This window comes from Carassius carassius, chromosome 36 (assembly GCF_963082965.1).
Source record: "Carassius carassius chromosome 36, fCarCar2.1, whole genome shotgun sequence".
NCBI classification, from domain to species: Eukaryota; Metazoa; Chordata; class Actinopteri; order Cypriniformes; family Cyprinidae; genus Carassius; species Carassius carassius.
In genome coordinates, this window is record NC_081790.1 from 26,484,648 (window position 1) to 26,506,797 (window position 22,150).

Sequence of the window (22,150 nt, forward strand, 5' to 3'; positions counted from 1 at the left end):
ATAATAAATTAAACATTACCTTTTCATAGTGCTTTATAATTTATACAGAACAGTGTTATATATGCCAATAAACTAAATAATAACCATATTGGAATAATATATTATCTCATTTATTACTTATATTAGCACTTCATCATTAACATATCATACAAATATATTAGGCTATGTTACTTATTGTAATATTATACAATGATGTGCACTACTCTATCATGCCCACTGAAGACTCGTCAGTAGATCATATGTGAGCTGATAATGCTGAAGTGAACTGACAGTGGAACATAACCTGCTCCAGAGCAGAGGTTATCTTCAGAGAGCAAGTTACTATGGCTACTTACATACCCTGAAAGTAACCTATGATTTTGGAACCAAAAACTGAGATTATCCATTTGCTTATCCTCAAACATACCCGGGTATGTCACATAACCTGCTATATTGAACTATATTGGCTTGACACATTGACTGCGGGTGTCGCTGTGGGACAGTGTTTTCTCTACTTCCTGTTGGCCTTCTGTTGCTAATCGTAGCTCTATGTAGCGATCCATCTTATCGGATTAATTTTGATCATTCACTTTTATTTTATACCCGTGAGTGCAGTACCTATCGCTGTTTTCTTTTCGCCTCTCCTTTCTCTTGCTCCAGTTTTTCACAAGTTCATCAAACAACCGCAGTAAGAATATTTCATCAAGCACGGTGAGTAATGGCTTCTCCTGCTATTGTTATTTGCACCTCTTGCCACATGCACATTTTATCTATCTCTGTCACAGATGTGGGATTCACATGTGATAAATGCAGGGAAATAGTTAGGCTGACAGAGAAGATTTCAGAATTAGAGACACGCATCCAAACTTTAATTGAGGACAGTAAGAATGTTAGGGCTCTAGATACAGCTTTGGATGCGTCTAGCTCAGGGATTTCTGTACATTGTCCGGTTCCGGCAACAGAGCCCCTGCAGCAGGGCAACTGGGTGACGGTGAGGCAGCGTAGTCGTGGGTCAAAACACCGCTCTTCTGTTCCGATCAAAACATTAAACAGGTTCTCCCCACTCAGTGATGCACCCACTGAGAAACCTGATGAAGGTGCTCTAGTTATTGGTGATTCTATTGTACGGAACGTGAATATAGAGACACCAGCCACCATAGTCAAATGTTTACCAGGAGCCAGAGCGCCTGACATCTTGGCAAATAAAAGTGCTGGCTAATGCTAAACGTAAATACAGTAAGATTGTTATTCATGCCGGCGCTAATGATGTTCGACTTCGCCTGCTTTACCCTGCTTACTGTGGTGACGAGATGCATAGCAGATTGTCATCACTCAATGGCTGGATGTCTAAGTGGTGCCCACAGAATAACATAGGTTTCATAGACAATTGGACGAGCTTTTGGGGCAGACCTGACCTGTTTAAAAGAGATGGTCTTCATCCCTCCTGGGTTGGCGCCACTCTTCTCTCTAGAAATATGGCAAATAGTCTTAATGTTTATACTTGACTAACTGGGGCCCAGGTCAGGAAGCAGACAGACTGGCTAAACCGACCATCTGCTAGCTGCCTCATGTCACAGAGGTCAGCTAATTCTCAGCACATAGAGACTCTTTCACCTAGATATCACACTATAGAGACTGTCTGTTCCCCGAACTAGAAAATACAAAAAACGTCCAAACCAAGTTAGGATTAACAATTTAATTGAGGTTCAACAAATAAAAAACAGATGCAATATGGATAAACAAATGATAAAGCTTGGCTTATTGAATATCAGATCTCTTTCTACGAAAACACGTTTTGTAAATAATATGATCACTGATCATAATACAGATGTGCTCTGTTTGACAGAAACCTGGCTAAAACCTGATGATTACATTATGGGAGTCCAACCCCCAAGATTACTTCTATAAACATGAGCCGCGTCTAAAAGGCAGGGGGAGGTGTTGCTTCAATTTATAACAACGTTTTCAGGATTTCTCAGAGGGCAGGCTTCAAGTATAACTCGTTTGAAGTAATGGTGCTTCATATAACATTATGAAACAAATGATAATGATAAATCCCCTGTTATGTTAGTACTGGCTACTCTATACAGGCCACCAGGGCACCATACAGACTTTTTTTTAAGAGTTTGGTGATTTTACATCCGAGTTAGTTCTGGCTGCAGATAAAGTTTTAATAGTTGGTGATTTTAAAATGAAATGGTTGATAATGAAAAAGATGCAGTGGGATCAGCATTTATAGACATTCTGAACTCTATTGGGGTTAGACAACACGTTTCAGGACCTACTCATTGTCGAAATCATACTCTAGATTTAATACTGACACATGGAATTGATGTTGATAGTGTTGAAATTATGCAGCCAAGTGATGATATCTCAGATCATTATTTAGTTTTGTGCAAACTTCATATAGCCAAAATTGTAAATTCTACTTCTTGTTACAAGTATGGTAGAACCATCACTTCTACCACAAAAGACTGCTTTTTAAGTTATCTTCCTGATGTATCCAAATTCCTTAGCATATCCAAAACCTCAGAACAACTTGATGAAGAACAAAAACTATGGACTCTCTCTTTTCTAGCACTTTAAATACAGTTGCTCCTTTACGCTTAAGAAAGGTTAAGGAAAACAGTTTGACACCATGGTATAATGAGCATACTCGCACCCTAAAGAGAGCAGCCCGAAAAATGGAGCGCAGCTGGAGGAAAACAAAACTAGAGGTATTTCGTATTGCTTGGCGGGAAAGTAACCTATCCTACAGAAAAGCATTAAAAACTGCTAGATCCGATTACTTTTCTTCTCTTTTAGAAGAAAACAAACATAACCGCAGGTATTTATTCAATACAGTGGCTAAATTAACGATTAAAATAAAGCCTCAACAAGTGTTGACATTTCCCAACACCACAGCAGTAATGACTATGAACTACTTTACTTCTAAAATCGATACTATTAGAGATAAAATTGCCACCATTCAGCCGTCAGCTACAGTATCGCATCAGACAGTGCACTATAGACCCACTGAGGAACAGTTCCACTCATTCTCTACTATAGGAGAGGAAGAATTGTATAAACTTGTTAAATCATCTAAACCAACAACATGTATGTTAGACCCTATACCATCCAAGCTCCTAAAAGAGGTGCTTCCAGAAGTCATAGATCCTCTTCTGACTATTATAAATTCCTCATTGTCATTAGGATATGTCCCCAAAACCTTCAAACTGGCTGTTATTAATCCTCTCATCAAAAAACCACAACTTGACCCCAAAGAACTAGTTAATTATAGACCAATCTCGAATCTCCCTTTTCTGTCCAAGATACTAGAAAAGGTGGTATCCTCACAATTATATTCCTTCTTAGAGAAAAATGGTATATGTGAGGATTTCCAGTCAGGATTTAGACCGTATAATAGTACTGAGACTGCTCTCCTTAGAGTTACAAATGATCTGCTCTTATCATCTGATCCTGGGTGTATCTCTATTAGTTTTATTGGATCTTAGTGCTGCGTTTGACACAATTGACAACAACATTCTTTTGCATAGACTTGAACACTTTGTTGGCATCAGTGGAAGTGCATTAGCATGGTTTAAATCGTACTTATATGACCGCCATCAGGTCGTAGCAGTGAATGAAGATGTATCCTATCGATCAAAAGAGCAGTATGGAGTACCTCAAGGCTCAGTACTAGGGCCGCTACTCTTCACGCATTATATGTTACCCTTGGGAGATATCATCAGGAAACATGGTGTTAGCTTTCACTGTTATGCTGATGATACTCAGCTCTATATCTCTTCGCGGCCCGGTGAAACACACCAATTTGAAAAACTAATGGATTGCATAGTCGATATAAAAATGCTAAATTTTTATAAAATTTGCTAAATTCTGAAAAAACATTGATGGTTGCTCTGTCAATTCTTCGTCATCAGTTAGGAACCTAGGTGTGCTATTTGATCGCAATCTTTCCTTAGAAAGCCACGTTTCTAGCATTTGTAAAACTGCATTTTTCCATCTCAAAAATATATCTAAATTACGGCCTATGCTCTCAATGTCAAATGCAGAAATGTTAATCCATGCATTTATGACCTCAAGGATAGATTATTGTAATGCTTTATTGGGTGGTTGTTCTGCACGCTTAGTAAACAAACTACAGCTAGTCCAAAATGCAGCAGCAAGAGTTACTAGAAACAGGAAGTATGACCATATTAGCCCGGTCCTGTCAACACTGCACTGGCTCCCTATCAAACATCGTATAGATTTTAAAATATTGCTTATTACTTATAAAGCCCTGAATGGTTTAGCACCTCAGTATTTGAATGAGCTCCTTTTACATTATAATCCTCTACATCCGCTACGTTCTCAAAACTCAGGCAATTTGATAATACCTAGAATATCAAAATCAACTGCGGGCGGCAGATCCTTTTCCTATTTGGCGCCTAAACTCTGGAATAACCTACCTAACATTGTTCGGGAGGCAGACACACTCTTGCAGTTTAAATCTAGATTAAAGACCCATGTCTTTAACCTGGCTTACACATAACATACTAATATGCTTTTAATATCCAAATCCGTTAAAGGATTTTTAGGCTGCATTAATTAGGTAAACCGGAACTGGGAACACTTCCCATAGCACCCTATGTACTTGCTACATCATTAGAAGAATGGCATCTACGCTAATATTTGTCTGTTTCTCTCTTATTCCGAGGTCACCGTAGCCCCCAGATCCAGTCTGTATCCAGATCAGAGGGTCACTGCAGTCACCCGGATCCAGTACGTATCCAGACCAGATGGTGGATCAGCACCTAGAAAGGACCACTACTGCCCTGAAAGACAGCGGAGACCAGGACAACTAGAGCCCCAGATACAGATCCCCTGTAAAGACCTTGTCTCAGAGGAGCACCAGGACAAGACCACAGGAAACAGATGATTCTTCTGCACAATCTGACTTTTCTGCAGCCTGGAATTGAACTACTTGTTTCGTCTGGTCAGAGGAGAACTGGCCCCCCAACTGAGCCTGGTTTCTCCCAAGGTTTTTTTCTCCATTCTGTCACCGATGGAGTTTCGGTTCCTTGCCGCTTTCGCCTCTGGCTTGCTTAGTTGGGGTCACTTCATCTACAGCGATATAATTGACTTGATAAAAAATAAATGCACAGACACTATTTAACTGAACAGAGATGACATCACTGAATTCAATGATGAACTGCCTTTAACTATCATTTTGCATTATTGACACACTGTTTTCCTAATGAATGTTGTTAAGTTGCTTTGACGCAATGTATTTTGTTTAAAGCGCTATATAAATAAAGGTGACTTTACTTGACTTAGGAATTGAGGAATTACTCATTCTAATTATTATATTAGCAATACTATTAAATGCATTCACGAAAAGCATTTTGAATAGATCTGGCTTGAGAACAAATGAACACGTTATTTCCCCCCACAATTGTTTTCCGTATTGTTTTATAATTATACGATTTTGTACTATTATTTTTAATATAGGCCTAGCCTATTAAAACAATCAAACTCTAACACCAACTTAGAATAGAATCACAGGAACATAGTTCTTGAAATTTCTGGAATTAGGCTGCACAATAAACGATGCTTAACTATTTTAAGAAGAAATTACAGCAGAAAGACCCTAGTTTATATACTGTGGTGTGGTGTTGGACAAAATGGTTGAGAATATAATAAACTGTATGTAGTGAGCGCATCCTCCCGTAGAGGACGTACCTCAGTTTTCTGCAGCCTGAACTAGCGTAGTGACGTCATCGTCACCATGACCCGGAAGTTCTGCTGCTGTTTCTTGACACGTAGCTAGCGGCGTTGGCGGAGTCCTGGGCGAATAACGGTGTGAGTAAATCTTCTGAATCGACTTCATTAGATGTTCATATTTAAACCGTGTCGTGTATTTGAAGATGTTTGAACGGCAGTGCTTTAATGATGCTGACAGTGACGGAGTGCGTCGTTGCAGTGCTTTAGTGAAGCTGTGCTAACTGAACACAAAACAAACATTACTGCTAAAACCACTTCAAACATGTGTGACTTCTGCAAATATGGCAAAGACAAAATTAGTGCGGCGTTGCTTTTAGCTAACATACAACTTTATCTTTAATATATAACGCTAGTGTTCTTCTTTCAAAAAAAGCACTGTTGTTAATTTTAGGACTTTATTTTCATTTTAAAAATATATCATGTTTCTTTGTACATACACTGACTGTTGTAATATCTTGGTTTTAATATGGCAGTATTATTTTACATTGATGCAGTGCCATAGCAGGTCCCTTTTTGTACCTGTAAGCCTTCAGTGTCATGGTATTCATTTTCATGGTCTCTTTACCATGGTACACTTTGGATCCTATATGCACATAATTTGAATGTGTGGTTTTAAATAACATAGCTGGCTTTGTGACTAATTGGTCACTTGGCTTTCATACTGTTATATGAGTCAGTTTTAGTAATATTAAATGTCCACAGCTGACTGATTTCTCTGCTGAATGTATTCCAGGCTGTTTGCAATGTCAGGGTTTGACAACTTCAACACAGACTTTTATCAGTCTAGTTACAGTGTGGATGATCAGAACCAAGGAGGACGTGGCTACAGCAACACAGATGACTCGTACAGCAAGTAGGCCTGAGCCTTGCACAAACATCTAATGTTATTAATAAATGGCACTAAGACAGTTTTCTATGTATAGCATTTTTCACAATGCATATTGTTTCAGAGCTTCTTTACAGGCAAACCATGATGTTAAAGTTTATAATAGCTTATTATCTTCATGCATTCATAAGTATATAAGCTGGAAATACTTGTCCTTCTTTATACAGAGCTGTGCAACAATATAGATACATTTTGTGACTATATAAACAATCACTCAGCCAGCCATGATTTGCTATAAAGTACAGTACATATTGCTTTCTGCATGAGTGTAGTCTAAGGATGTTCTGTATATCCATCTTTAAATATATTTTTGGCTGATAATATATTATACAGCGTTCTAGATGGTAATCAGCATAGCATATAATGTATGCAAATTTACTTTATTCACAAAGTAATGTTCACATTAGGGCTGTGCAAAAAATCAAATGCGGTTTTCATGCGCATCTTGTTAGTAAAGGCACTCCTGTGATTAGTAGTATATCTCCAGCACATGCGTTCAGATCAGGATTGCCAGGTTTTCAAAACAAAACCTGCCCAATTACTTCTCAAAACTAGCCCAAGTCTGCGGTTGTTTTTCATGTCCGGGGGTTGAATCAACCCCAATACCAATTTTATCAAGGCAACCCTGCCAAAAAAATTGTATTTTAACCCCGGGACTAAATTTTTATCGGGGAACCACCTGGAAACGCGACGGCTAGTTTTGGACTATTTTTGAAAAGCAAGTGGGCAGGATTTGTTTTGAAAACCTGGCAACCCTGATCTGAACGCACGTGCTGTTGATGTACTTCTAATCACAGGAGCGCCTTTACTGACGAGATGCGCTTGAAAATTGCATTCGATTTTTTGCACAGCCCTAGTTCTCATTTCATATTTTTCAGTAAATTGACAAGACTTATTTGTGTCTTAGATTTTGTAATCATGTCTGTCATCTAAAAAGACTCTATATCTATTGTTGCATCTGATAGACCGTATGGACAGTATGACTACTCGCAGCCAATGGGCTACTCGGCGCCTCCGGGAATGATACCGCCCCAGCAGCCGTACACAGGGCAGATCTTCCAGCCCACCCCAGCCTTTACGCCGGCCTCCACGCAGTCCATGTACAGTAGCAGCTTTGAGGATGAGCCCCCGTTGCTGGAGGGTAAGAGAGAGACTAAGCTTGAAGGCATCGAGTCACCTTTATTCATATAGTGCTTTATACAATACAGATTGTGTCAAAGTAGGGTTAAACAGATCTCTGGAATGGATTCTGAGCTTAGTTTTTAACAGCAGATGGCGCTGTAGGCTAGTTTTTAACTACACACTCAAATGCTCACGAAGAAGAGTGCTTGGGCATTCGGCCAAGTGGTTAAATGTATTTCCACCTCGGCTTTTATTACGTGAGAATTATGTTAACGCAGCCCACTGTGAACGCTCTTGTAATTCGCTTTAGAGCTGCAACTAACGATTATTTTTTCTGTCGACTAATCTAACGATTATTTTTCCGATTAGTCGACTACTCTAACGATTATTTTTATTAAAATAAATTATTAATCTAGTGTTCTTTTTTTGACCAGCTAATAAATCCTTTGGATAACTTTACAAAAAAAATATAAGCACAACTTCTAATATAATATTTCAACCTTTATTCATTTTTTTTTTTTTCAAAAAATACTTAAATGTGGTTGAAGTTTTTACAGTATACAAAAATAAAGAAGCAAAGGAAATTATTTTACTATGGCAAATATGAGTTATTGATAGCGTTTATAATTAAACCACAGTAGCCACAAATTTATAGTTGTCTTCAACGTCATGGAATGTTCTTTAGCATCACAAACCATAAAATGTAATGTGCTATGGTTTATTTTCATAATGGGTAAACACAGGTCACAAGTTAACACGGTCACATTTCCTTGATTCAGCAGCTGCACGATGTTCCGCCGAGAGTCCTGTCTTGAATCCAGAGATCTGGAGCTGATTCGGTGTAGATCGGTAGCTCGGTGGTTCGTGACTGTAGTCGACGTAATCGATGGCGTCGACGCAGCACTAATTCACTTCAACCTTTTCAAACTTTATGAATGATTATTTTAAGTTCAAGTGGTGTGTGTGTAAGGATCTGGACGCAAGCAAGTTTTTTTTTCGAAAGCAAGTAGTGCTATCTGCTGTTCAAAACTAAGCTTGGAATCGATTCCAGAGACAAATGCGATTCATTCGGAAGTAAAATTCAATGCTAAAAATTGTGACCATTCTGGTCACATATCCTGACATAATTGAATCTGTTTGACCTCAAAATATATTTGGGAGCTTTTGTGCGAGTGCGTATAATTGTTGTAGTACGACCTGTTTTAATTTGTCTAAAAACGTTCACAGTTATGTGCCTTCTGTGTGCTGATACGGTGACCTGTCTGCCATTCTTTAAAAAAAAAAGCTACAGAACCTTATCTTTACATTCTTAAATTTAATGCAGACTTTAGATTGGTTAATATTAGGTGTCAATCACTCAGTCACTGCTTTCTGCTGTCAGGTGACAGGGAGCTATCTACTGCGGGAAATGCAAAGGGCTGAAGAAGAGAGAAAATGAAAAAACAACACTGACAGATTTCTTTAGTAAACCACCTAGTGTTGGTGATAGTGATCATGTGGTGAATGTTGATCCCCCAGACGAAAAGACATACAGTTTATGGATAGAATGGTTGAAAGACAATTTGTATTTATTTATTATTTTGTTTAGGTTTGCATATGGTGGAGTGTTCTTAATGACAGTTTTTCTAAAAATATATCCTATTCCTAAAATAAGAAATATCCCAATATATCGCCTTGCTTACAGTATCGCAATGTATTTCAATATATCGTATCGCAACCCCTGTCACGTGATGCATATCAGACTTCTTGCTGATAAACAGCCCTACTGCGCTCTATGCACTGCGTTCACTTCAAAGCCTGTTGGATGGAGTTTGCAGGTAACATTAACAGCATTCACCAACAAATCTACACATTTTAAGCTCGAGAGCTTGGTTTAACACAGAGAGAGTGCCAAACAAAAGAAATGCAGGGACAATTGTGTGTCAAAATGTTGAGGATCATCAAGTTCAATTTTAATCGTCAGGACCCAGAGATATGGAAGCATATACGTAGCAAAATTCTATTTAAAATGCAATATGCTAAATGGCTATGCAATATTCAAATGGCAATGTATTTCTGTATTTTTTTTTTCATTGCCCATATGAGCAAGGATTGGTGCAAAATTAAAATGAAATTATAATTTACATTTGCCATTTCTGTAGTCTTTAATATGTAAATTGCATACTAATTTTAACGCTTTATAAGTTGCAAAATTAAAATGACAATGTATAACCCAAATTGATTTGATATGTGCAACATGCCCAAGCACAAATTGTAGCAAAATGATAATTTAAATGCTATTTGGCCTAAATGCATTTAGAGTAACAATTAGGACATTTTAGATTGCATTTTCATCATTACGCCGTGGGATGTTTGTAGCAAATTTCAGTGTGGCATTGAAAATGCATTATGAGCTGACCACGCCCACCCTCCATCAATCATTGCTTCTAGGCGGAGATTGGTGGAAGCGTGTTATGTTTGTAAACATGGTGAATGGAGATCTGTTAAGAACATTGAATTCACTGGCAGATGAAGTTGAGCGTAAACAGGGAAATATAAGGCATTTACTTTCTACTAAAATCGAACAACCGATCAAACATCAAACCGAACGTTTTGAGCTTTTCTTACACTGCAGGTTACCTACGTGACGATCAGATGTGACGTCAGCTTCCTGAAATTAGCTGGTTTTTAAATATTTAAGGGGCCAAGCTGCTGTTTAAAGACTATAAAATGGACATTGCAAACGTTAAAATAAAGAGATTTTATACCTAATTTAATTCAAATTAAATTCTGCTTAAAGCAAACAGTGAACAGTTGATTCCGTTTAGTTTAATAATCTGTGAAGTAGCTCATCCAGCTCAGTTCAGCTCTCATCCAATAGTGTCTGTGCAATTAAGTCAATAATATTGTCAAATATTAATTTGGCATGAAATGGATTTATTTTTATTTTTTCAGAAAATATACAAAATGAAATAAAAAAATTCTAAATGTGTTTTATTATAAATGATCCCGATCCGTCCATGCACTTTTTAAAAAACATTTATTAAAATGTTATAACTTTTTTTTTTTTCTTTACAAATTAGCGCTGTCAATCAGTTTAAAACATTTAATTGTGATTTAATTGCATTTTAATCGCACATTTTTATCTGTTCTAAATGTACCTTTAAATTAATATTTGAAAACTCTAATCAACATGGGCATGGACAAATATGGATGCTTTATGCATATGTATGTTTATTATTAGTGAAACCATAGTTAATGCATGAAGACTAGACATGTTTCAAAGGTCATAGTTGTTTTTCTTGTTCATGTCTATTAGACACATGAAAAAAAAAAAAAAACATAAATACCAGTTTCCCATTACTTCTCTTTCTTTGCACTGAGCAATTAACTTACACAAGTCTGTTGCACTATTTGCAGGACAGGGCAGCTCACTTCGGAACATGCAAAATGCACATTTAATATTTATTATTACATTTGTTTGCTTCTCTGTGCCCACATACTGTAATTTGATGCAGCCAAATTCTCAAAGTTTTTATTTTCATTCTTATGTTACTGTTATTTTTTGTCAGACAACCGAAATTATATGAAAAAGTGACTGAAACGCGACCCATTAAGGCAACATAATATCTGGTTTAACTAAAAGCTCTACCCCTCTCAGCCGCTTGCGGAACAGAGCAGACACAAAACCTCATGTGGCAGTACTGGCGAGTCTTAGGAACTATTGGGTTTGTCCAATTATGTGTTATGTAGTCTCGCGTAGTTATGGCAGCTTTCATTGGTTAAGTCCCACCCATGAGACCGTTTGACTGACATGTCAAACAACCAATCGCATTTAGTTTCGTTTCAGGGCGTGGAAATGTCACCACAATAACAATCCAGTGTAAAACGCTGATGTATTTTAAAGATTCTATGCCGTAAACTTTAAATATTTCACATACTTTTGAAACTCCAGTGTTTAGTTGATCCTGATAAGCGCTCGTTGTCACAGTTGTAAACACTACGGCTTTCTTCTTTCTTGAGGGGGTTTGGCACCACGGCATCTTTGTTTCTAGGCGGAATGTTAAAGAACGCGACACACGTTTCCCGGAAATCTGATGACGACTTCAACACTCCTGAAGTGTTTCCACTTTTTTGTTCCATATGCATCAGACGTTTAGCCAACGGTCCGTGGGCATGACGTCTGAGGCTGAGACTGTGTTATGTATTGTTTCAAGGCACTTTTTTGAAAAGTCATTGAATCTAGTGACTACATCGCTCGGTTTTCAAGACTGTTAGCATCTACATTTCTCCACCCATGGGCTAAGCAACAGGTCAAACAGAAAATGCGCACTGTTAATCACGCATTAATAAAATTAGTGCTGTTAAAATGAGTGTGCGTTAATTTTGACAGCCCTATAAATAATATATACAATCATTTTCGGAGATTTCCTTCTCTTAGTCAGACTGTTGTGATTCCCAGGGGTGAATTTATTTGTGTTTACAGAGAAATCAATAATGCATTGTCTCTTAAATCCCAAAGCCAAAACTTTGAGAATGACTCATTGCTTTAAATATTAAAAGTGACACTCGGGGCTGTGTTCACTACAAACCACATCTGTGTCCTTGCATACTAAAGTTAAGTAGTCCTTGTGAAACCGTCTTGCCCTAGTTCTTTAGAGCTGTGCTTAAAATGGACCAGCAGTCATCAGTCAGAGAGACACAGAGAAAGCCACTTAACTGATTACTGCTGGCCGCTGTTGTCATCCAGTATCGAACGAGCATTTATCATGCTGTGCATTAGACTTCAACTTCAATTCTTCCCTATTATTCCAATCTTCTGCCTTATAAGTGGTGCTCACACTGTTATCACTATTAACATCACTTATTATCATAAAAGAATTTAGTGAAGCACGTAGGGGGAAAAGCATAAAACAAAAACTTTTATATATTTTTATTAGATGTGAGACGATTTGTTTCAGATAAACTGATTACCATGCACAATTCACAAAAATGTAACAAATTCACAAATACATAGAATGAGTCACAGATATATGTTTGGAGTTTAAAATATTTATTAAATTTGCAAATAAATAAAATGAGTTTTGCAAGCATCACACACCGCTCTGGCTGGCATTATTTTGTTCATTGATGTATGCATTTGCAAATTGCTTCTTGTCCATTAATGAATCACTGAAAATTTGTGAAAGGATTGTGAAATATTTTTTATTGTCAAGACGAGCGCACAAAACTCAGTTGTAGCTCATTGTAGCTTCTTGCAGTTCTGTTTTGTTTTAGGACTTTTAGGATAAGAACTGAATTCAGTGCTGTTTGTGGAGTTAAAATATCCCACTTTCAAAAGATTTAGAAGTTTTTTTTCTTTGTATTTCTATCTGAATCCGTAAATCAGGACAAACCAAGATTATACACAAATTGTGATCATTCACAATTTCTTCTTGCATGTTTGTCACAAAATTTACCATTTACATATATGCCAGCTGCTTATTGAGGTTTCTCATTCCATCTTGAATAATGTGATGCTTCTATAATTCTAAATTCTGTATCCAGTATTGAGTTATATATTCCCATAACAGAGATATAAAGTGGTGTTTATATAGCATTTTCAGAGGTGTAGCATTTTTGGGGCTCTGATGACGATATCAATATTAGGGAGTAAAAAAGGCTGATATCGATATATCTGCCAATATTCTTTGTGTAGCTACAGTATATTATTGTACAGTACCAGTCAAAAGTTTGGACACTTTCCCATTTGTGTGTCCAAACATTTGACTGGAACTATATATAGAATACAGTATATACATAAACAGAATATATACACCAACACATTTCTTGCAATGATCAGTCAAATTTGGTGATCAAACACTTAAAATGACGTGACATAGATATGTAATTGATTGAGGCAGGGCATTTAACAATTTAACAAACTTTATTATCCGAAATGAGTCTGACATCAATGCACTGAACCGTAAAGTTGAAGTTTATTTAACTTTAATTCAATTCAATTCCATTCAACTTTATTCCATTGGAGTTTTTTACTTCGGAACCTTTATTAATGGATTTACGGATTTATCTTCACAATATAAATACAATACAAATTTACATCCAGCGCACTTTAATGCCCTTTGAATGTAACGTGTACATTCTCTTGGCACTGGTATTATGGCGGAATTTCATGTAAAGTCCACTTCGCAGGGCACTTGCAGTCGAATAAGACAATAGTTGAATACTGCAGCCTGAACAAGAGAGAGACCTCCTTACTGAAGTGAAAGTGTTGACTGGTGTCACTATCTCCCGAAAGCGCTTGCGGATCTCCACCAAATTCGGGGATCCCTTCAGCTTGAGGAGCACCCTCGTACGCCACCGTCCACGTGTCGGTAGCCCGCTGGAATCGGTCGGCACTGGACCGTAAATTTAACTCCCAAAACACAGGGGCTTCCATGGTTTCAATGGTATTCCCATAAACTTGACCTTTAAAGCATTTCATTTATGTCGCCAGTAGGAGCACAATGGAGCGTGCTCTGTTGGACAAACTTAAGTAATTGCACCATTTCAAGAATTGTATCTGCATTATATGTTATGTAAAAACATATATATATATCTGCGGCATATAGTCTGATACCGATATGTCAGTGACCGGCTCATATCAGCTGATAAAATTGGCAAAACGGTATATCGGTCAGGCTCTAGTAGTAATATTAATAATATAATACTGCTTACTTGGCTTAATGCACTTTAAAATACTGTACTTTTTTTTTTCTGGATCTGTATTCCAACATTAAACCAATGCAGATGACTAAGCAAATGTATTCAGGTCAGGACTTGTAATTGTTTGGAGTGAGAACAGTGCAGTGTTATCTGACTGGCTTGAATAGATGAGTGAGTGGAAACTCTGTGGTCTGTGTGGGTCCTAATGCCCCATTAAAGTGACAGGGACACACTATTGAAAAAACCACCATCCTTCGGTTGAATTGTTAAACCGAGGTCCTGACTCTCTCTGGTCATTAAAAATCCCATGGCACTTCTCATAAAGAGTAGAGGTGTAACCCCGGTGTTCTGGCCAAATTCCTTCCACTGGCTCTTATCAATCATGGCCTCCTGATAATCCATGTCCACTGAATTGGCTCTAACACTTTTTTTCCTCTCTCCTCTCCATCTGTAGCTGGTATGTGTTGAGCACACTGGTAACATTGTTCTTTGGCTGCCGTCACATCATCCAGGTGGATGCTGCACACTGATGGTAGTTGAGATCCCCTCATATAATTGTAAAGCACTTTGGGTGTACAGAAATACACAAAGTACCGTATAAATGCATCCTTCATTCATTCATTCACTCTTCAATGTTTAAAGGCATAGTTCACCCTAAAAAATTTAAATTGTCAATTACTCCCCCTCATGTCATTCCAAACCCGTAAGACCTCTGTTCCTCTTCGGAACACAAATTAAGATATTTTTGGCCAGTGTTGTGTACGTTCAGTGGAGAAGGATTGTTGAATAAATTATTATTTTTCTTTTCTTTGCACACAAAAAGTATTCTTGTAGCTTCGTAAAATTACGGTTGAACCATTGATGTCACTGATGTCCCCGCTACTTTTCTGGGTCTGGGAACATTGCCGTTGTGTTGCTGTCTATGAACGGAGAGAGAGCTCTCAGATTTGATCAAAAATATCTTAATTTGTGTTTCGAAGATGAACGAAGGTCTTACAGGTTTGGAATGACATGAGGGAGTTATTAATGACCGAATTTTCATGTTTGGATGAACTAACCCTTTAACCGTTTTTTTTTTTTTTTTTTTTCACGTTAAGCCGTCAGCTTTTATTTTGGTGCAGAACTGAAGGAAGACCTTCAAACCTAAAAAACTATCTACAAATCTGATAAAATGCTGAAAACAGATCTCCACAAAATTAAATGTAGGAAATGTAACAAAGTGATCCAGCACATATCATGTTCACAAATTCAAGTTATAAGAGGCATGCAGAGATGAGTTTGCATGGAGCGACATTTCCTTCAAACCACAGTGAGACACTGAAACAGGAAACCAGTGTAAATGAACACCGAGCCACGCTTCACTCCGACATGTGCAACGTACCACATTAAATCAACCTTTGGCGATTTGGATAATAACCATAAGCCCTATTGCAGTTTGAGATTTATTTGCGATTGAAGCTCAATTTATTTTAATTTTCCATTTAATGTGTGATTTTAATGATAAGCTGTTAACAGTGGCGGACTGGGACAGTAAATCAGGCCGGGAATTTGACTCCAGCCCAGGCCACCTCTGTTGCTGCAGTCACCACCACCCAATTCATGTGTCCACCAGACTGCTAAACTCTTTGGCTCTTTCAGTTGTTTGAATTGGGTTATACTTAAAACTGTATTAAACTGTCGACTGTGGACGAGCAAAATAATCAAATGAAGTATCAAGGCATTCACTGTCTTTATCATCTTTCCCTGAATCCCCCTCTCTCTCACTCTGCACATTGAGTTTCTCTGCAATATGAAATAAGCACTTTCAATAATCTATATTAATTATGCAGCCATCAATTGTATGTCCCAATGATCACAGTCCTACTACTGATGACCTTATAAATCATAAAAGCACATGTTTTTCTAAGAGTTTAGCCAACATGTTTAGTTTGCTAATAGCTTAAACTTTAGCTGAAGGTTCGTGTGCACTAGTGCTACTGTTGCTTCCTTCGTAACCTTCAAAATAAATAAGCATTGTACACTAGGCTACATATTGTAGGCTAGAAATGAAAAATCAATTGCTGGTCAATTTTGGAACTAAGAAAATACTGTATCCCCATATGTAAAACAGTGTGCTAGTTTTTCATTAAGATGCTCTTTTAAAACATCTATCATTATATACATTTGTAATGTATATATCTCTATATATAGATATCTATATCTATATATATCTATATATATTTTAGTCTATTTCTTTGAATGAAAGCGTCCGTCTGCCAAATGATTATATAAATATTAGGGTGGAACAGTTCAACTTTTTCACGGTTCGGTTTGTTTCACAGTTTTAGAGTCACGGTCTTGGTACCATTGTATATGCTATGTTTATGGAAAAACTATACTTTCAAAAAATATATATATTATCATATTATTAAGAATATTCTAACTACAAGCAACAGCACAAATAAATACAATAGAGTAAAGATACAAATAAAATAAACTGACTTTCAGGGGTTTTTTTTAGGTAGGTCTTGCGTTAGTTTTTAGGTACAGAAATTAAATAATCAAATGTAAAACAGCATTGCATTTTGGACTATAAATTAAAGATTATTCTTTATTAAAGTTAAAAAAGCTTTTTAATCAAGAGCAGTGAGTGATTTCTTTGTTGTTGCTGTTCGATTAATATAAAGATTGTCACTTTAAGAGAATGCACTGATACAGTGTTCATATTTGTATTGAACAAGAGTGAATGATTTGCCCAGGTTTTACTTTATTTATTTTTATCGCTGTTTTAATGTCTGGGAATCCAGAATGCGCTTCCTTCAACAGAAACATATATTAGCAGAACCCTGTTTGTTTTACGTGTTATTTATTTAAACCATATTACAGATGCTTTGTCAGATTTAAGTTGAACAGCGGTCTCAGCGCGTGCCGAACCATGTGTGGTGAACTGAACGGTTCGGTTTTTTCAGTAAACCGTCCCATCCCTAGAAATATAAATGTAATTCTGACCGACCTTCTCCCTTACTGGCGAACATGGCTGAGATTTTGCAGCAACTTGTTGCGTCTGTGGCCAGGGCTTTTCTCCTTTCCCTCTCTGCTCCTCCTTTGTGTTTATGGCTCCGTTTTTCTGCGCGATTTTCTAAGATAAAGCCTGCCTCTGGATGTAGCCAACTAGGCCAAGTAGGCAGTGCTTTGCTGACGTTTGATCATGTGGTGATGTCATTTTCACTCCGCGATCGCCTGATTCGTAGATTCATAAAACCGTCAATTAATTCGCAGTTGCATACCAGCCCATTGCTCGTCAGCCTGATCGACTGCACAGTGGCAGCCGGCAGACCAGAATGACCGTCAGGCCAACGGGAAATGTCCCGGTGCTCCCGATGACCAGCCCGCCCCTGACTGTTAATCAACACATGAACCCCATTTGGGAAGTCCTGCACCGTGCTTAGTTGTGCAGGGCATCCACTACTTATTCTAATATACCTGCCATACATTGTCAATTTGTATATTGTCAATCCTTACCCACCTATTTGTATTTTTTTGTATTTTTTATTCCTTATTGTGTTTTTTGTTCTGTCGCACTGCGGAGCTCTGTCACGAAAACAAATTCCTCGTATGTGTGAACATACCTGGCAATAAAGCTCATTCTGATTCTGATTCTGATTCTGATTCTTATTCTTCAGAAAAAGTGACAATGTATTTTCCATTTCCAGAGCTGGGGATCAATTTTGACCACATCTGGCAGAAGACTCTGACTGTGCTGCACCCGCTGAAGGCAGCAGATGGCAGTATAATGAATGAAACAGACCTGGCTGGTCCCATGGTGTTCTGTTTGGCCTTTGGGGCAACACTACTCTTGGTAAGACATGTCTGTTTTGTCACAGATCAACTTTTCCATTGATTTTAAATTCTAGATGAATGGTAAATGATAGAACATGGACAGTTAAATGGGTTAAACAGATGTTTTTCTTTCTCGTTTTTAGACGGGGAAGATCCAGTTCGGTTACGTGTATGGTATCAGTGCCATCGGGTGCCTCGGCATGTACTGCCTGCTCAACCTCATGAGCATGACGGGGGTCTCGTTCGGCTGTGTGGCTAGTGTCCTCGGTTACTGCCTGCTGCCCATGATCATCCTGTCCAGTTTCGGGGTCCTCTTTTCCTTGCAGTTAGTCAACAGTTACAACCTAATTGTTTTAATTAATACATTTAATATTTAATTTACTAATCTTTCTGTTAAAGATCACCATAACATCAAATTCAGATAGAATGTGTAAAATCTAGTTTTTGGTTGTTGTTTTTAAATATTGATTTTTATATGTAAAAATATGACAGTATAACTAATTTACAACTACACTACTAATCACAAGTTTGGAATAATTCTGTTTTTTTTTTTAATGGTTTTGAAAGAAGTATCTTATGCCCACCAAGGCTGCATTTATTTAATCACAAATACAGCAAAAACAGTAATATTGTAAGATTTTATTGCCAAAGAAAGGAACAGTTCTGTGATTATTTAACAGTTACTGTGATGGCAAAGCTGAATTTTCAGCAGCAATTAGAAATCACTCCAGTATATTGTTTTGGTGCTCATCTATCATAGATTAATATTGGTGCACAATTATTAATAATATTTCTTATTGTTGATGTTGAATCCGTAATATTGATTATCATCAATGTTCTTCTTTTTATTATTGTTATTATTATCAATGGTTGTTTCTTTGCTGAATAAAAGGTTTTTTTTTACTCATACAGCATACTTATGTATTTTACCGAATGGCTTCATTTAAAAAATATTAAGAAGCAAAAACTGTTTTCAGCATTTTAGAATGATTTGTGTAATAACTAATATTTCACAATATTACTGTTTTATTGTATTTTTGCTTAAATGCAGCCTTGAGTACTACTTTCAGAAACATTGAAAGTCTTAATTCCATACTTTTGACTAGTGGTGTGTTTTAATGCATAACATCTATTTAATATGAGTTATTAATCCTATAATATATATGAATATATATTGCAGTTCCATCATTTTAAAGCTTGAGCTAGTTGATAAAATACACCTTGCTAAACCAGTGTTTTCCTGTGTCTTTCAGGGGCATGTTGGGTATCATTTTAACAGCTGCCATCATTGGTTGGTGCAGTTTTTCGGCCTCTAAGATCTTCATCTCTGCTCTGGCCATGGATGGACAACAGCTGCTGGTGGCGTATCCCTGCGCCCTGCTGTACGGAGTCTTCGCCCTCATCTCTGTTTTTTGAACTCTCAACCTCTTTTAATGGACAAAATGACACAACAATACGCAACACGCACTCGCATCCTTTTATTTGAGAACTGCTTTTGTAACAGCCACCACACCACACACCCTCTTGCTGAGTGTTTCCAGTGTTTATCATGTTCTGAGAGAATGTGCCATTAATTTATCCTGCAATCGTTTTTTTTACCTGCCCATCTACTCTGAGAAATGTTTTTGCTTGCATAATGCAGGTTAAAACTCGTTCTTGTTGTTTAATGCGTTCACCGCATTCTATTGTTCTTTCCGAAATAGTAATCTTTAGCAGAGCCAGAAAATGAAGTGCGTTTATTGAAGAGAAGAATGTGTAATCATTGCAAAAAGTACACCTCTCCTACACAACATATTTAAAGCTTTTGTGTTCCAAGCAAGCATCAGAAGCACCAGAACGTTCTTTGCAAAGTTTTTTCTTGGAACTGTTTTTCTGTACATTCCTGAATTGCTGTTGATTTGTTCGGTCCGTATTCATTCAAACACTTGGGGTCAGTAAGAGTGCCTACATGTTCACACTATTCCCATCATGTACTAGGTGAATTAAATGAAATGATACAAAACTCACACTTTTGTGCATCTTTTGCAAGCCGCTTTAGAGTATTTTAGACAAAAGGAAAAATGCTTTTTTTCACTCAATCTCATTTAGTTTCAAACCTGTATAACATCTAATGTTAATGAAAAAGCGATTAAAAGTTATACATACTTAATAAGAATTACTACAACTACAGAATAAATCTTTCTGACCTGTGGACTGTATGTATGGGCTTTTTGTTCATTTAAGGAGCCATGACTGTCCTCTCAGATAGATGGGCATATTTATATACAATGTAACTGTTTTGTATATCCAGAAGAGTGCAAAAGTTTATATCAATGCTGTCTTGTGGAAAAACTGTGACCAACTGGTAGGGTCTTACACTTTTTGTTTCACAGACTGTTTGAATTAAATAAAAATGCAAGTTTTGTTTCAAAATTGATATGTTGATGTACACTCCTCATCATCCTTTATGTAAGACCTTGTATAAATATGGATATTGCGCGATAGAGTCTATTTACACTAAGAGAAAATAGATGCTATTTACACCAAGTCCAAATAGCTGGAAGGAAATTCCAGCTGATGTCACAGACGTCTTCCTGCCAGTGGAACGAATCGTTTCCTCTTGAAACAAGCATAGGTCTCTGCAGGAAAGTAATGGGAGTTACCAGATCAGGGTGTTTTTACACCATGATACCTGATTGGTTGACGTCATAGTGACGTTAGGGTTTAGGGGTGGGGTTGGTTAAGGGGGATCATTTAGATTGCATGATTTCGAAACCCCCATCAGTTTGAAAACACCCACAAGGTGATCTCTTGAAAAACCAGCTCAGTCCATCTGTTAGACAGCAGGTGGCAGTGTTGAGTCGTTCTTCTGTGTTTTGGCAGGGTTTCACAGCTTAAATCGATTCTATCGCCATTCGCCAGCCGAGGTTACACAAGGTAAGCCCATCTAGTTCGAGGGGGAAAAAATACAATATATCTCAAAGGCAGATACTGCAGTGACATTTATGAATGTTTTTAGTTTTATTTGTTTTATCCAAATCAACAGATTTTTATTTTTTTTCTGCGGGGCACAATAGTGATACACAACTTTCAGTTAGCAGTCCAGATTTATAAACCGCCCCACCTCTGTGAATATCCACATTAAGTGAGATGCAGAAAAACAGACGAGCCTTTAGTCATTCACATTCAGCATTGACGTGATCCAGTCTCTTAATCAAGATATGTGCAAAATGATAGCATTATCTGTGCAGCATTCATAAGAGAAATCAGGGATCTTGACGTCTGTCAATCACCGATTTTGAAATCGAAAGTCGTGACATTTGCCAAGTATGGTGACCCATTCTCTTGGTGCTCTGCATTTAACCCATCCAAGTGCACACACAGAGCAGTGTGCAGCGCCCTTGCTCAAGGGCACTTCAGCCGTGAGTATTGAGGGTGGAAGAGAGCGCTGTTCATTCATTCCCTCCATATATATAATCATATATATATGATTAAACACTGTAATAGTCTTTTGAGAAAAGACTAGTTTTTTTTCGGCCACAAAATGACTCTAATTTGCCTCTTTGCATTGGAATTTAAAACGATTTATTCTATTTTAATCTTATTAAACCCTACACAAATTACAATATATGTAATAGAAATATTAGAAAATATATATATATATAAGTGGTCATTAATAGACCATAATTATTGCACAAATCGTATTTAGTACCAGAAGATTTCCTCAAAAATATTAAATAAATATTAATGAACTAAATTTAAAAAAAATTAAAAAATAAATAGGGTATATGGTCACATTATACGTAGCCTAAGTAAGGAATTCCTGAAAAGATTAGATACAAATAAATATATAAATGTTTCCAGCTCCATCACACCAGAATAAAATGATACAGTAAATGTCATCGAAGTAACAATCAG

General features: G+C 37.3%; 1 protein-coding gene across 1 annotated transcript; it reads left to right on the top strand.

Moving 5' to 3' along the window:
- Positions 1-5,671: 5,671 nt before the first annotated feature.
- LOC132117493 (protein YIPF5) lies at positions 5,672-20,259 on the top strand. Its single transcript, XM_059526815.1, has 6 exons — positions 5,672-5,818; positions 6,476-6,595; positions 7,594-7,769; positions 18,127-18,272; positions 18,397-18,578; positions 19,507-20,259. The coding sequence occupies exons 2-6, from the start codon at positions 6,486-6,488 to the stop codon at positions 19,667-19,669; spliced, it is 777 nt and encodes a 258-aa protein (XP_059382798.1). The 5' UTR covers positions 5,672-5,818; positions 6,476-6,485; the 3' UTR covers positions 19,670-20,259.
- Positions 20,260-22,150: the final 1,891 nt, after the last annotated feature.